Source organism: Moschus berezovskii, chromosome 5 (assembly GCF_049115385.1).
Source record: "Moschus berezovskii isolate FMDL1 chromosome 5, NW_MosBer_1.0, whole genome shotgun sequence".
NCBI classification, from domain to species: Eukaryota; Metazoa; Chordata; class Mammalia; order Artiodactyla; family Moschidae; genus Moschus; species Moschus berezovskii.
The window spans coordinates 33630877-33646627 of record NC_142464.1 but is presented as its reverse complement, the minus strand read 5'-3'; the positions used below and the strand labels follow the sequence as shown (position 1 = coordinate 33646627).

The window sequence follows — 15751 nt, the reverse complement described above, 5'->3', positions numbered from 1 at the left end:
TGTTTGTTTTTTAACTGGCCACAGACAAGACAGTCCTAATGCCGAGCGCCCTCCCAGCGGCCGCCTCCTTGCTCTGTGCCCAGCGGGCCCATAGGCTGCTCTGAAAACGGGCGTCCTCAGGTATCTGTCTCCAGGGTCGCCGGCCTCACGGCCAGTATGTCCATTCCACCTTCATTTCAGGACATCCGCTTTGCTTCCCGACCACCCTCCCGGGTCTAAGAAGGCCCAGCGTCTCCTCCTTCGGGCAATCCCCGCCGGTGCACCTGGGCTGCCCCGAAATGAGCACGGGCCCGTTTTCCGGGTGTGGGGTGGCGGGGGTCAGGCTAGAGAGCCAGGTGCAGTAGCTCGGGCTCAGCGTCGCGGTGCCCAGCCTCTGGAGGCTCACCCTCGGCCCCTCGGGCGGCCGCCATCAAGCTCCGCCGCCGCAGCTGCAGCCGGCCCGCAAACACACGCCCACCCGCGCGCCGGAGTCGCCGGCCCCAGGCGGGGGGACGCACTGAGCATGCTCGGCGGGGAGGGCGGGGCGCTCTCGCCGGCGCGTCGGGGCGGGCGCTCCTCCGGCTGCGCTCGGCGCCCCCAGCGCCCGCCCGCCCGCGCGGAGCCGCGCCCGCCGCAGGCTGCGCCCGCCGCGCCCGCCCCGCCCCGCCGCGCCCCGCCCCCCGCCGCTCGTCCCCGCCGCGGCCGCGCCGTCCGCAGCAGCAGCAGCGGCAGCTGCTCCTCCCCGGCGGCCGCCCCCCGCGGGTCCCTCCCTGGCTGCGGGAGCGACGGAGGTAGACGGAGGACACAGCGCCGCGCCGCCCGCGCCGGAGACCTTCGCCTCGCGCTGCCGGCGCCTCACCCTCTGGGAGGAACATGGGTAAGTCATCCTCCCTCCCCCGTCATCGCCTGACATATTTCTCTTGCTCGGTGTGTTGCAGGGTGCGAAGCGTTCCTCGCGCAAAGTTGCCGGATTTCTCAGATCCACGGGTGGGAGGCAGTGGCTCTTCCTCCGGGGAGAGGCGGCGCACGCGGAACGCACGCCGGATCCGCGAACCGGGAGGGTGCCGAGCGCGGGGTGGGGTCGGGCCGCGGGGCCGGTCCGCCGCCCGGCCCTCGGGCACCTCGCTGCCTGGCCTCCCCTCCTCCATTCTTCCTGCCCGAGCCGGTGCTCGGGCACCACGGAGCCTGCCTCGCGGGCTCGCATCCGCTGCCCCTTCCCGGTTTCTTCGGCGGCCGCCCGTTTCCTTTCCCCGGCGGCTGCTGGGCTGGAGGGGCTCGGGTCGGACCGCGAGGAAGACCACTTCACCCAACTTCCCTGCCAGGGCGACCTTTCCCCACTGTGGGGACTGCTCATACCAAGGCAGGGAGGTGTGAGCATGTAGTTTGTGGGGGAGATTTTACAACCTGCACGGGAATTATATTTGTTGGGGGAGAGCGGACAGCCTCATAGGTTGAAAGGATGACTTGTCAGAGGCCACGAGGAACGTGAGGGAGGATGGATAGAGCCCGCTAGCTGTTGAATTAGTGTTGAGTGGCTACAGTGTAGCAGTATTCCTGTGCTCAACCCATTTTCTTGGTTCCTTCGCTTGTCTACTGTAGTAGGAAACTGCACCCTGTAACATGTTACCGAACTTACATGTTAGTTATTCTTTCCCGGTTTCCCTTGTCGAAATCTACATAATCTGATTTTAGTTATTTTTTTGTTAATGTCAAGAGTTTTGGATATTTAAAAGCAAGTATCTTTTATAAAAGTGCATGTAATTTATCCTTTTTTTTTTTTTCACAGTATGTTGCTTAATTTTGAAGTTCAGTAATTGCAAAAACGTCTCATGGATACTGTAACATAATTAAAAGACCAAAGTTTTTAAAAAATGGTAGCAATTTCGAATACCATGCTTCTCCAAGTTCCCCAGTTTGTTTCCATTCCTGTCTATTAGAGTTTCTTCTTTTTAAAATTTGCTACATTGGCATATGTCAACTTGGACTTTTCCCACCCCTTCCCTGCAAGTTATTTTAAGCTTCAGATGAGTGTGGTCCTTTCATTTGTCAATACAGTACTCAGCACGTCCAGAGTTAGGTCATGGCAACTCAGAATCTTCAAAGAAGTGTCTAAATCTAGAAATGGTGTGGATGGAGCTCACTTGAAAAGCAAATGCTCCAGGCTCTGATTCAGACCTTTGGCTGTATATCAGGAAGAGGTCATTGTTACATGGGGAGGTGGTGTGAATGAAAAATGAATCTAAGACCCAGAATATTATTTTCACTTGTTCATTTTTTTTTTTCTTTTTAATGTCCTATTGATATGCTGAACAGATTTCTGTAAAAATTGGGTGTTCCGTTTATGTGTACCTAGCCTTTCTCTGGGAGTAGAATATTAGTTCAGATTGTTGGAGACATAGTTTGTCTTCCCCCTGAACATAACAAAATTTTTCCTGTTAATTATAGGCCACAAGTTTGGCCTATAAACTGTATTTCACCATGTTTCAAGCTGAGCTAATAAAAATCTGTTTAAAATTTTAACTTGCATGTTGAATCAGTACCATTTCAGTGGGAAAAAAATTAAATTCTATTGCAATACTACTGAAAATATACTTTAAAAATAATTAGTCTTGAATATTCGGAGAAGGCAATGGCAAGCCACTCCAGTACTCTTGCCTAGAAAATCCCACGGATGGAGGAGCCTGGTGGGCTGCAGTCTGTGGGGTCGCTAAGGGTCGGACACGACTGAGCGACTTCACTTTCACTTTTCACTTTCACACATTGGAGAAGGAAATGGCAACCCACTCCAGTGTTCTTGCCTGGAGAATCCCAGGGAAGGGGGAGCCTGGTGGGCTTCCGTCTATGGGGTCACACAGAGTCGGACACGACTGAAGTGACTTAGCAGCAGCAGCAGCAGCAGTCTTGAATATTATTACTTGATTTCAAAGAAAGTTAAATCCATTCCTCATTTGAAGCTTCCTAGGTATACTTTGACTAAATTACTCTTTCCTCATATCATTCTGTTTGTACCTTGTTGGAAGCTTTTTCGCTCTTATATAATCAGCTTTATAATGGAGTTGTTTATGTGTGTGTATTATGCATGTAGTGTTGTGTTCCAGAAGATGAAAATTGTGTCTTATTAATTTTTGGGTCCTCCACAGTGCTTTCCTCATAGTAGGTATTCAGTGAATCTTTGAATTAATTGTTGAACTGGAAACCCATCTATTATTGTGGACTTGTGAACCTGTAAGTATGGACTCTGAACAACGTTTGAGTTGGTAGATGTTAGGGAGGTAATGGAGGTGTTAAAGAAGTGGGCACAGAGAAATATTACACTATGATTGCTCTTCTCTCTTTCTCAAAAAAAAAAAAAAAAAAGGTTGAGTTGTCTTAAGAGGTATGGGTTTTGGAGCAGCCACCAGGCACGCTATTTCTAAATTGCTGTCTTCAGTGGTATGGCGGTTTAGTTTGTGATCAGTTCAGTTCAGTCGCTCAGTCGTGTCCGACTCTCCGCGACCCCATGAATCACAGCACGCCAGGCATCCCTGTCCATCACCAACTCCCGGAGTTCACTCAAACTCAGGTCCACAGAGTCAGTAGGTACATACAATAATGTAAAACTGAAAGCTTGGGAAGCAATTTTACATTCTAAGCCAAGGAAGTTATTGTAACAATTCATATATACATAAGGGGTATACTGATTACTGGTAGGGCAAAAAAAAAATCACTTGTTAATGTCTTTTCAAGAAATATATAGGTGATTTAAAAAAAAATTCTTGTGGCAGTGATTTTCTTTGTAAGAAAGTGAAGGAAATTTCTTATGTGGTCTTACGGATCTTTGCTGTTATTTTGTGTATATATTAAAATTCAATGTATATTTCATATTTGAATATCAACCATATGTAATATACTATGTGAGGGTAAAGATTAATAAAACATTTTTTAAGTTTCTCATACTCTTAAGGAATAATATGATACATACACAGATAACTGTAATAGATATAAAATATGAATGATACAGAAGACCTTAATTTATTTTATACTTTCTGACGATGGAGAGAAGTTTTCAGAAAAATGATGCTATTTGAACCAGTATTCGGTTAAGCTTCTGAAAGATAGAAATGGAGACTGTTAATCGGGATGGGGGTGGAGGTAGAGAAATGACGTAAATGAAGATACAGCAGTAGGAACATTCAGATAGTTTCAGGATATGATTAAATAATCATGTTTGGCTACAGCAAAAGGTAAGGAAATAGTGGGTGACAGAGATGAAAGAAGTATTAACAGGTAAGGAACAGATAATGGAAGGCCTCTAATCTCAAGCTGAAGTTGTTTTTGGACTTGAGGGACTGTTAAACATTTTAGTCAGTTAAGTATTGGAGCACATCTGTGGTTTAGGAAAATTAATTTGTTAATTGAGTGCAGGATGGATTGGATGAGAAACTAGAGAATGGTTAAGAAGGCGGTTGCAGTTGGGTGAAAATACGTACTAGCCTGAACCAGGCTATGGCAGTAGGAATAGAATGTGGCACATAAAGAGTATAGAGTTAAGGAAGGATCATGCATTGTTACATGGGAGTACTGAGAATGTGGGATCTGTTAAATATATGTTCAGTCCATTGGTAGAGGACACATGAATGGTCAGTTTTGCACCTGATGGATTATTTAGCTTTTCTTTTAGCTTCTCTACTTCTTGATGACAAGGATTCTCATACTAGGTGTTGAAATACATTTCTAACACTGGCGTATCACACGTGGAGCTGGCAGTAAAAAATTGTTGACTGACCAAAACTGGGTAAAAAATATATAATGGTTATTTTAACTCTCAGGGAAGGATCTGAGCTAGATATCTGAAAATTACCCACCAATATCCTGAGATAATATTTAAAGTTAGGTAGGAGGATGAGAGCCAACGAAGAAAAAGAAGAAAATATATCCAAGGTAAGAGTCTTGAGGAATGCCACATCATTAGGAAAAAAGAATGAAATGATTGGACACTGAAAAGATGGTAGTAGGTGGGAGTGAAAGACTAGAATTGGTTGATTTCAAGAAGGAAAGGTCAGTGACTGCTGCTTCAGAACAGTGAGTAATGATGACTGAGAAAAGGCTCCAGGTTCATGTGGTTTGCTTAGGGTCTTACCTCTGGTTAAGTGTTTTCTAAAAAGCATCTTTATGAGGAATGACAGGTTTGGAGGTCACCTGGAAAGGCTAAGTGGATAATGAATAGAATAAGTAGAAACAGAGTTCACCATGTATAGTAAGTAGTACGGTATTCCTTGCCCTGTTTAACGTCTATAGGTAAGCATGTAAACATTTTTTAAATGTCTGACATTACATGGAATGACACGTGCTGAGTTTTGGCTAACCAAAGTTTGTAATCTCACCATAGTGCCTCACATTTCTTTGCCGTTCTGTATTTTATGTCTGTTACTTAGTATAGTACCCTTTTTATTTTTGCAATATCTGTCATGTAGAGTGAGTTTAGAAATGGTTTTGTATTTTATGTGACATGAGAGATTTTGCATCAAAGATACTCTACTGATGAATGGTTTTATCACTTTTTATTTACTGTTAGTCTTTGTGAATTTGGGATTTCTCTAGTTACATGTGTGCCTCTAATTATACTCTTAACTCATGGAGTTTTTCTCTATGTATAAGCCTTGTGGATAAGTCTTTTTTTTTTTTTGGCTTGCATTTCTAAGTCCAGGAATAGGTTCATAGAAAAATAGTTAACATTGGTACTTTTACTTGTTCTTTACAAGTCAAGGTAGAGCAATAAAATATTTTTGTAAGCTGGCAATCACTGAAAATTTATTATTTTAAAAGAGCATATACATTGACTAGTTCAGTGATTTTTCTTATGTTGGCTTTATGTCTGTTTTGTATATACAACCCACCCCTTTTTTTTTTTTATATGGGAGAGGGCTAGATTTACTATCCTTGGTAGAGTTGTATTCTGAAATATATAGTACTACTATTGAGAAAATTGTAATAGCCTTAATTCACTTTGAGAACCATAGTTTTAATTTTCACAGCAGAATATTTCAGCCTCTGCTGCTGCTGCTAAGCCGCTTCAGTCATGTCCAACTCCGTGTGACCCCATAGATGGCAGCCCACCAGGCTCCCTCGTCCTTGGGATTCTCCAGGCAAGAACACTGGAGTGGGTTGCCACTTCTCCAATGCATGAAAGTGAAAAGTGAAAGTGAAGTCACTCAGTCCTGTCCTACTCTTAGTGACCCCATGGACGGCAGCCTACCAGACTCCTCCGTCAATGGGATTTTCCAGGCAAGAGTACTGGAGTGGGGTGCCATCAAATAGATGGTTTTCTGGAACTCTCTTGCTTTCTCCATGATCCAGCGGATGTTGGCAGTTTGATCTCTGGTGCCTCTGCCTTTTCTAAAACCTGCTTGAACATCTGGGAGTTCATGGTTCACATATTGCTGAAGCGTGGCTTGGAGAATTTTGAGCATGACTTTACTAGCATGTGAGATGAGTGCAATTGTGCGGTAGTTTGAGCATTCTTTGTCATTGCCTTTCTTTGGGATTGGAATGAAGACCGACCTTTTCCAGTCCTGTGGCCACTGCCAAGTTTTCCAAATCTGCTGGCATATTGAGTGCAGCACTTTCACAGCATCATCTGTCAGGATTTGAAATAGCTCAATTGGAATTCCATCACCTCCACTAGCTTTGTTCGTAGTGATGCTCTCTAAGGTCCACTTGACTTCGCATTCCAAGATGTCCGGCTCAAGGTGAGTGATCACGCCATCGTGATTATCTTGGTCGTGAAGATCTTTTTTGTACAGTTCTTCTGTGTGTTCTTGCCACCTCTTCTTAATATAAATCTGCTTCTGTTAGGTCCATACCATTTCTGTCCATATCGAGCCCATCTTTGCATGAAATGTTCCCTTGGTATCTCTAATTTTCTTGAAAAGATCTCTTGTTTTTCCTATTTTGTTGTTTTCCTCTATTTCTTTGCATTGATCACTGAGGAAGGCTTTCTTATCTCTCCTTGCTATTCTTTGGAACTCTGCATTCAGATGCTTATATCTTTCCTTTTCTCCTTTGCTTTTCGCCTCTTTTTTTCACAGCTATTTGTAAGGCCTCCTCAGACAGTCATTTTTCTTTTTTGCATTTCTTTTCCATGGGGATGGTCTTGGTCCCTGTCTCCTGTACAATGTCACGAACCTCCGTCCAGAGTTCATCAGGCACTCTATTAGATCTAGTCCCTTAAATCTATTTCATACTTCTACTATATAATCATCAGGGATTTGCTTTAGGTCATATCTGAATGATCTAGTGGTTTTCCGTACTTGCTTCAATTTAAGTATGAATTTGGCAATAAGGAGTTCATGATCTCAGCCACAGTCAGCTCCTGGTCTTGTTTTTGCTAACTGTATAGAGCTTCTCCATCTTTGGCTGCAAAGAATATAATCAGTCTGATTTCGGTGTTGACCACCAGGTGATGTCCATGTGTAGAGTCTTCTCTTGTGTTGTTGGAAGGGGGTGTTTGCTATGACCAGTGCGTTCTCTTGGCAAAACTCTATTAGCCTTTGCCCTGCTCATTTCGTGCTCCAAGGCCAAATTTGCCTGTTACTCCAGGTGTTTCTTGACTTCCTACTTTTGCATTCCAGTCCCCTATAACGAAAAGGACATCTGTTTTGGGTGTTAGTTCTAAAAGGTCTTGTAGGTCTTCATAGAACCGTTCAACTTCAGCTTCTTCAGCATTACTGGTTGGGGCATAGGCTTGGATTACTGTAATATTGAATGGTTTGCCTTGGAAACGAACAGAAATCATTCTGTTGTTTTTAAGATTGCATCCAAGTACTACATTTCGGACTCTTTTGTTGACCATGATGGCTACTCCATTTCTTCTAAGGGATTCCTGCCCACAGTAGTAGATATAATGGTCATCTGATTTAAATTCACCCATTCCAGTCCATTTTAGTTCACTGATTCCTAGAATGTCTGCATTCACTCTTGTCATCTCCTGTTTGACCACTCCCAATTTGCCTTGATTCATGGACCTAACATTCCAGGTTCCTATGCAGTATTGCTCTTTACAGCATCAGACCTTGCTTCTATCACCAGTCACATCCATAACTGGGTATTGGTTTTGCTTTGGGTCCCTCCTTCATTCTTTCTGGAGTTATTTCTCCACTGACCTCCAGTAGCATACTGGGCACCTACCGACCTGGGGAATTCCTCATTCAGTATCCTGTCATTTTGCCTTTTGATACTGTTCATGGTTCTCAAGGCAAGTAACCAACTTGTTAGCTTTGTCTAAATAGGTGACCTAAAATACCATTACCCATGGTGGCTAAGATATAGATGCTAAATTCAAATGGCAGAGTAATGTAATTCAGTGCATCTATTCATACAGCTTTTGTTGGTAGAACCATTCCAGGAGTTAAACCTGAGAACTTGGATAGTGATAAATGGGAATAGTTAAATTGAGCTGCTAGCCATAATTGGCTATACTTATAAATTCCAAAGTCTTTCTGACTTATTGTTCATATAATTAATTTTTTCCATATCATTCTATATCTGATCCCTTCTCTAAATGCTCTTTTGCTCAATTTTGTCCAAGTTTATGGCTTCAGCTACTATTTATATGCTGTTGGTGCCTAAAAATACATCTTTTTAACTAACAGATTGTTAGACATCCCTATGTGCATAGTTAATTCAGACTCATTGAGTTCAAAACTGAATTCATTATGTAATTTTTAATAATGATAACCAGAAGTGTGTTGATTAATGTTTTGCCAGAAGCCCTTCTCCAGAAAAGCTCTGATATGTGGTGGTTGATTTCCTGTGAATGCATAGTTGGGAAGAAATGAGATGCAGCACACCAGTATAAGGCTATCTACCATCTAGACATAATAGCTGCATGAGCACAGATGATGATCAACTGTGGTAAGGTAGTTAAGTAGTGATGAGTTTTGAATATTAATGTTGATTTAGTGTAACTTGCCTAGTTTTAAGTTTATGAAATTTAAAAAACTGTCTCACAAAATTCCTAAAAATTTAATTTTCATGTGTCATGGGCTGGTGCATGGAGGCCCCCCAATACACCTTTGAATTAATAATTATTATTGTTGTTGTTCAGTCTCTCAGTCATGTCCAACTCTTTGTGACCCCATGGACTGCTGCATGCCAGGCTTCCCTGTCCTTCACCATCTCCTGGAGCTTGCTCAGACTCCTGTCCACTGAGTTGGTGATGCCATCCAACCATCTCACCCTCCGTCATCTCCTTCTCCTTAAGTTAGGGTTATTTTCCCAACATTAGGGTCTTTTCTATTACTATTTATTAAGAATTACTCGTGTCAGTTACCATGTTAAACCTTATGTTTTTTTTTTCTCATATTTTTAAAGTTAGTTTTAATCTCTTCAGTAGTTCTATGAAGTGGGTAACACTGTTCCCATTTTACTGACTCAAAGAATTAAATAATTTATCCAAGGGGACAGAAGCAAGTCTCTAAAATCCTTAAGAGTGATTCTTACATTTGTTAAAAAAGAAGAAAAGTATTGGGCTCACCCTCAGAAATTCTGATTCAGTAGATGTGGGGTGGGCCAAGAATTTGCCTTGTCACGACGTTTCCCAGTTGCTGCTGCACTTTGAATAGCATCTCCATAGAGCAGAGGTCTGCAAACTTTTTACATTAAGAGCCAGATGGTAAGTATGTTAGACTTCGCAGGCCATGAGGCAAAATCAAAGATAATAATAATACATGGTTAAGAGTGAAAACACATATGAGAGAAAGCAGATAACCACAAAGTCTTTATTGACTGCATTCAGACTATAGCATGAATTGAACATGATTTATTGTAATACAGATCTCCTAATGAAAATATTCTTTTTGAGACAACAATTTCTTTTAATTGGGATTCACAGTTACCCTATCATCAAATTTGATTGCAGTTGTTCATTTGTTAATGCAGGTCTGTAAAGGCATCTAACTGATTTTGTCTTGGAAATGTGTTCACACAGATAGGTGGCACCAAATGCTGCTGTCAGTCATGGGCATATGATCTTAGTGATCACATTAATTGTATGGGAGGCATTTATAGAATTCTTTTAGATTCTCTTTAATATTTGCTATTTAGTATGCTGTTTACATTACAGATTAACCATTCGAAAGTTAGAGGCTCCTCGATTACATAGTTAAATGGGTTTTGGTATATGGACGTTTCTTTTGCGCTTGCAGTGAAGTCTCAAAAACACTGCTGGCACTATAGTTTGAACTTGGATAATATATCTGTTGCAATTTTGTATATGCACGGAGATCTTGTTTTTAATTTTGACAGCACAAGAAATATATAAAGCAGATTGCTGGTTATTTGTGATTTGAAAAATGTTGTCAAAATGACTTAACATAGTATGTTTTGCATATAAGTACTATTTTGCCTAGACTTTCAGGTCAAATTCAAGGAAATGTTATCAATCTGCAGCAAAATATAATTTCCAAAGGTATTCATTGTTTAATAATGGTTGAAGGCTTTTCTTTTTGTTCAGAAATTTCAGTCTCACTGTTGAGCTTGGGAAAAAAAACCAAAACTCACAACAAAACCATACAACTGCTAAGCCCACAAGCTGTTGTGTGATAAGGCAAGTTAGAATATTGAGCTTCTGCTGCTAAGTCACTTCAGTCGTGTCCGACTCTGTGTGACCCCATAGACGGAAGCCCACCAGGCTCCCCCGTCCCTGTCTCCAGGCAGGAACACACATTTCCTTCTCCAATGTATGAAAGTGAAAAGTGAAAGTGAAGTCGCTCAGTCCTGTCCGACCCTTAGCAACCCCACGGACTGCAGCCCACCAGACTCCTCCATCCATGGGATTTTCTAGGCAATAGTACTGGAGTGGTTTTTTATCAAAGTAGAAACAACTGACAGTGGTTTAAATCTGTAGGAGTGAATGAAGTTGATAGTATTAGTTCAATAATACATGTTATTTTAAATGTTTTCCCATAAAATAACTACTGATGAATAATATAATAAAGAAACATAAGCTTTACATACCTTATTTTCACAAACTTTGTGAATTTATTCTACTAAGCCTTTTACTGTTCCTCACGTATTTTTACCACCATCAGTTGTAACACATCTTAGTAGCTTCCACTTTAGGTTGTACTGAGTTAATGTTTTCTCGGTTTTAGAAATATTTTTGTCTGTTGTTGTATGCAGTCTTTACAGAGGGCCAGTCCTGCAGTCACTTCATTTTCATCACTGCCTTTTTGAAAATAAGAACACTATGCAGTATCTCAATTATCTATTAATTTATCAAGAACCATAGAAAACTTTTCAAAATTATTTGCCTTGTCTTCTAATTGAATATTGCTCCCAGTGCTCTTACCATAGCTGTCTTACCAAAAGACTGTTCTTAAGCATGGTTTCCCCTCTCTGCAAATGTTTCTTTGGTTGTTGTAGTAAAAATGTAGTTTAATTAACATATCATGAGTAAATATCTTTCTCTGCTTAACTAAAAGGTGCACCACTCAGAAACTTAACTTTGTTTGCAAATTCATTTTCACTTTTTATTTTTGTGAAGAAACTCTGGTCCAATGAAGTACTTTGTTTTATACTTTCTAATTTCTCTGATTACTTTCCTATGAATTATGAATATGATGGATACCTAGTTTGGTTATGTAGATATATGTTAAATTTTTCTAGTGTAGCTTTAGTGTCATTGTGTGGTACAGTGGTTTGCCATCTAATTCACTAGCAGAATAATCCATGTGCCCCTTAAAACATTAAAAGCATGATATTTGAAGTATAGTTTTCTCTTTTTGTTTTGATGTGATTGTTGTTGTTGAGTTGGTAAGTTGAGTCCAACTCTTTGCAACCCTATGGACTGTAGTCCACCAGTCTCCTCTGTCCATGGAATTTCCCCAAAAGAATATGGGATTGGGTTGCCATTTCCTTTTCCAGGGGATCTTCCCAACCCAGGGATCAAACCTGCATGTCCTGTATTGGCAGGTGGATTCTTCACCACTGAGCCACCTGTGAAGCCCTTCGATGTGATGGTCGAAATGAAACGTTGTGGTATGACGTTACACATGGTGCTTGAAACACTGAGCAATCATAACCGTGTCACTACAATTTGTAGTACCCCAAGAAACAGTGTAAAGTGATGAGAATACCACATACGGTTGCTGTCTCAACTACTCATCTCTGTCCTGGTGAAGTGAACCCGGGTATAGACAATGATTAAAGGAATGAATCGTGTCCCAGGGAAACTATTTGTGGACACTGAAATTTGAATTTCGTGTGATTAGTACATTATGAAATACATTCTTCTTTTTCCAACATTTACATATGTGAAAACCATTTTACTCATGGGTTGTGTAAAAACAGGCAGTGAGCTATAGTTGGCCAACTTCTACTGTAGAGTAATGCTATACCACCTCACCTTTCCCCAAGACTTTTTCTTCCTTGGGTATTCCTACACTGGATGGTATCACCGTTTATCTAGTGAACGGTCCCTAAAGTCTAGCATCATTCTACTTCCAATACTTGTTGGGTTCCCCCGATTCTAATAATTCTATCTCCTGGAATCAGTCCCTCCTTTCTCCACTGTAAACTTGTCAGTTCACCTCTGCAGACCACCTTAGTGCTCTAACAGATGTTCTTTCTCTCAGTCATACCCCTTTTAAGTTCTTGAATGCTTCTAGAGTACTCTGTCTAAAATGTGAATCTAATGATTTCACTCCTTTAGATAGTTTTTTCAATAGCTTTCCAACATGTGTAACAGGGTTTCCAAACTAAATGAAACTATCTCATTAAAGAGGGTTAAATGGTAATCTTTTCATGCAGGTGAGCTTTTTATGCATGTTAAATCTAAAAGAATATTTATTTTCATAAAAATGTATTCTTTTCTTTTTCTTGGAAAAAATACCTATTTTCTTACATTTTCTCACCCCTGGTTAAAGACAAAGTTTAGACAGTGTAGCGAAAAGTGTTGAGAAAAAGTGGAGAAAAGCGTTTCTCTACCACAAGAAAAGCAGCAGTGGAAGCATGACGGATAGCAAGTAACACTGGCCTCACTTGAGGAAATGATGGGACTGTGGCAAACCAGAGTATGTGCCCAACCTGAAAGAGGAAGTCACTACTCAACTCCGGCCAGTTTTGCCACGTACACAGGTGGCATCAAGGAAGCCAGCTTTTGGACTTTCAGAAGAAACCTGAAATTACATTTTTATCTGGATACTTCAGATTGTTGCTTTTCAGAATTGTAAGATCCGGAGTTTCAAACAATGACATCTATCTGGTTCTGTCCTTTTCTACCCAGATTATAGAACTGAGGTTTAATGAAATTAAGAGACTTGCCCAGCTTCACCCATGTAGTTAGGTGCAGTGTCAGATCTAGAATCTTGATTTCCTAACTCCTATCCTAGTGTTCTGTTCATTATACTAGGCCAGCTCCAATTTAATGAAAAAAAAAAAAAGCTGCGCTCATGACACACACACACAAACAAGCTAGTAATGAGGATTCATTCAGGTAAATAGGTTGGGGGAGAACACTTCACTCATTCCTACTGCCAAAGTCCAGGCCCCTCATCTCATTCCTGTGCTACTGAGACCATTTCTTAGTTGGCCTCTCTGTTACCACTCTGCGGCTCTCCAATCTTTTCTACATACTATAACCAGTCTTTAAGACACTGCATCGATCATATCACCTTCCTGCTGAAAATCTAATGTTGCTTCAGCTGCCTATTACATCAAGTCTTAACTCTGCTTAGCTTTCAGGATCCATGGAAATCTGCTGTCTCTCTTGTATTTCTCACTAGTCTGAAATATATCTCCCTTTTACAGTCCTCTAAATATTCATGATACCACCAAGACACCATTGTTCTGTTACTTTTCCTTCTAGAATAACTTTTTCTCTTTGTAAAGTACTGCTGACCTCTCATATTGGCCTCTTATTTCTCTGGATACCTCTCACTTCTTGAACTGTAACATATCTAGTAATATAATTTTAGTTGCTCAATGTTTTATATTTCTTATTGGCATTCAGTAAATACTTGTTTGTTCATGTTACAGAATCCCTGCAGATTCAGGTCTCCTCCTAATTTAACAACATTATCCTATAGTGATGATAGTCATGTCTCTAATAGAGCTTGCAAACCAGCAGTCCTTACAAACATATTCTTGCAGATGGATTTTTTTTAGCAAACTCTTAGAAATTGGAATTAGTTGTTAACATTTAAATAATCAGCAAATCTCTGATAAAATCTGCTTCAGCTTATCTTTTTTGTTGTTGGGTTTGTTGGGTTTTTTTTTTTTTTGCTTCAGCTTATCTTGAAAAATTAAACATTTTGGATCCTTGAACCTCCTGTATTTCAATTGGTGACAATCAGTGATAATTGTCCTTTAGGCAGGGTATGAGGTCCCTGGTTCATTACTTACTTTTATCTTAAATCCTACAGATTTCACTCGGTACTCTCTCATTCTTGAAAGTATTTAAATTTGCAGTGTCCACCGACTCTGTGGACATGAGTTTGAGTGAACTCCGGGAGTTGGTGATGGACAGGGAGGCCTGGCGTGCTGTGATTCATGGGGTCGCGGAGAGTCGGACACGACTGAGCGACTGAACTGAACTGAACTGAAATTTCTATTATAGCTATTGAACTACTAAAGAGTTAATTGTATTCAAACCTGTGACAAAATTGAACGTATTACTTTTTGAAAATACATTTATTTTAAAATCAAATTATTGTGACAATTATATCATGCCACTCGTCAAGAGCAAAATTAACTATATGTGATACGTATGGTCATCAGGAATGATTAAACTGAATTTTCAGTTGATCAAATAATGTACGAAATCAAAGAGAGGATAGAATCTCTGGTCTTCAGAAGTTGATTGTTTTGTATCGCCTTTGGCAGGCTTTCCTGGTGGCTCAGTAGTAAAGAATCCGCCTGCCTGTGTAGGAGATGCAGGTTCAATTCCTGGGTGGGGAACATCCCCTGGAGAAGGAAATGGCTACCCACTCCAGTATTCTTGCCTTGGGAATCCCATGGACAAAGGAGCCTAAAGGGCTGCAGCCCATGGGGTCACAAAGAGTCAGACATGACTGAGGGACTAAACGGCAACATAGCCTTTGGCAAGTTGGTTAAGCTCTTTAAATCTTCATTTCTTGCTTGTTCTGTCACTCAGTTGTGTCCAACTTTTTGTGACCCTGTGGACTGGTAGCCCACCAGGCTCCTTTGTCCTCCAGGCAAGAGTATTGGAGTGAGTTGCCATTTCCTACCCCAGGGAATCTTCTTGACCCAGGAATCAAACCTGCATCTCCTTCATTGACAGGCAGATTCTTTACCACTGTGCCACTTGGAAGGCCCCCTCATTTCCTGTATATCCTTAAAATATTATCATTATTGAAGGGGAATCACATAATAGATTTCAGTAACAGTAGAAAGGGTATGCCTGTTTCATAGGGCACTAATATAAATTATAATATGGAAAACTTCAAGCTCAGTTACCTAATAAAGACCTACTAGTCCCCCAGAAAAGATGTTTTATTTTTCCTTTTTTCATTTGCCCTCAAATATAAAATACACTTTTTAGGGGAAAATAATGGCATGACATTTTAAAAAGTCATCAAAGTGAAATAAGACTGCTATATTGTTTCCTGAGAATATTATTTTCTTATATATATATATAAGTATTTTTTAACATACAAGAATTATATAAGATTAATAAATGACTTTCATAAACTCATATTAAATTATTTTTTTTAAATAATTAAATTTTAAATTATTTTTTCATTATATAAAAATGATTTTATAGAATAATTTC

General features: G+C 40.7%; 1 protein-coding gene across 4 annotated transcripts in view; it reads left to right on the top strand.

Moving 5' to 3' along the window:
- The first annotated feature begins 699 nt into the window (after positions 1 to 699).
- Positions 700 to 15751, top strand: part of RAP1GDS1 (Rap1 GTPase-GDP dissociation stimulator 1) — a 164142-nt gene continuing 149090 nt past the window's right edge. For 2 of the 4 annotated variants that reach the window (XM_055435082.2, XM_055435079.2), the window contains exon 1: positions 707 to 856. In XM_055435082.2, coding sequence (XP_055291057.1) covers positions 853 to 856 — 4 coding nt within the window. In that variant the 5' untranslated portion in view covers positions 707 to 852. Of the gene's footprint in view, positions 857 to 15751 lie in introns of all 4 variants that reach the window. The other 2 variants (XM_055435081.2, XM_055435080.2) reach the window with 2 other exon arrangements.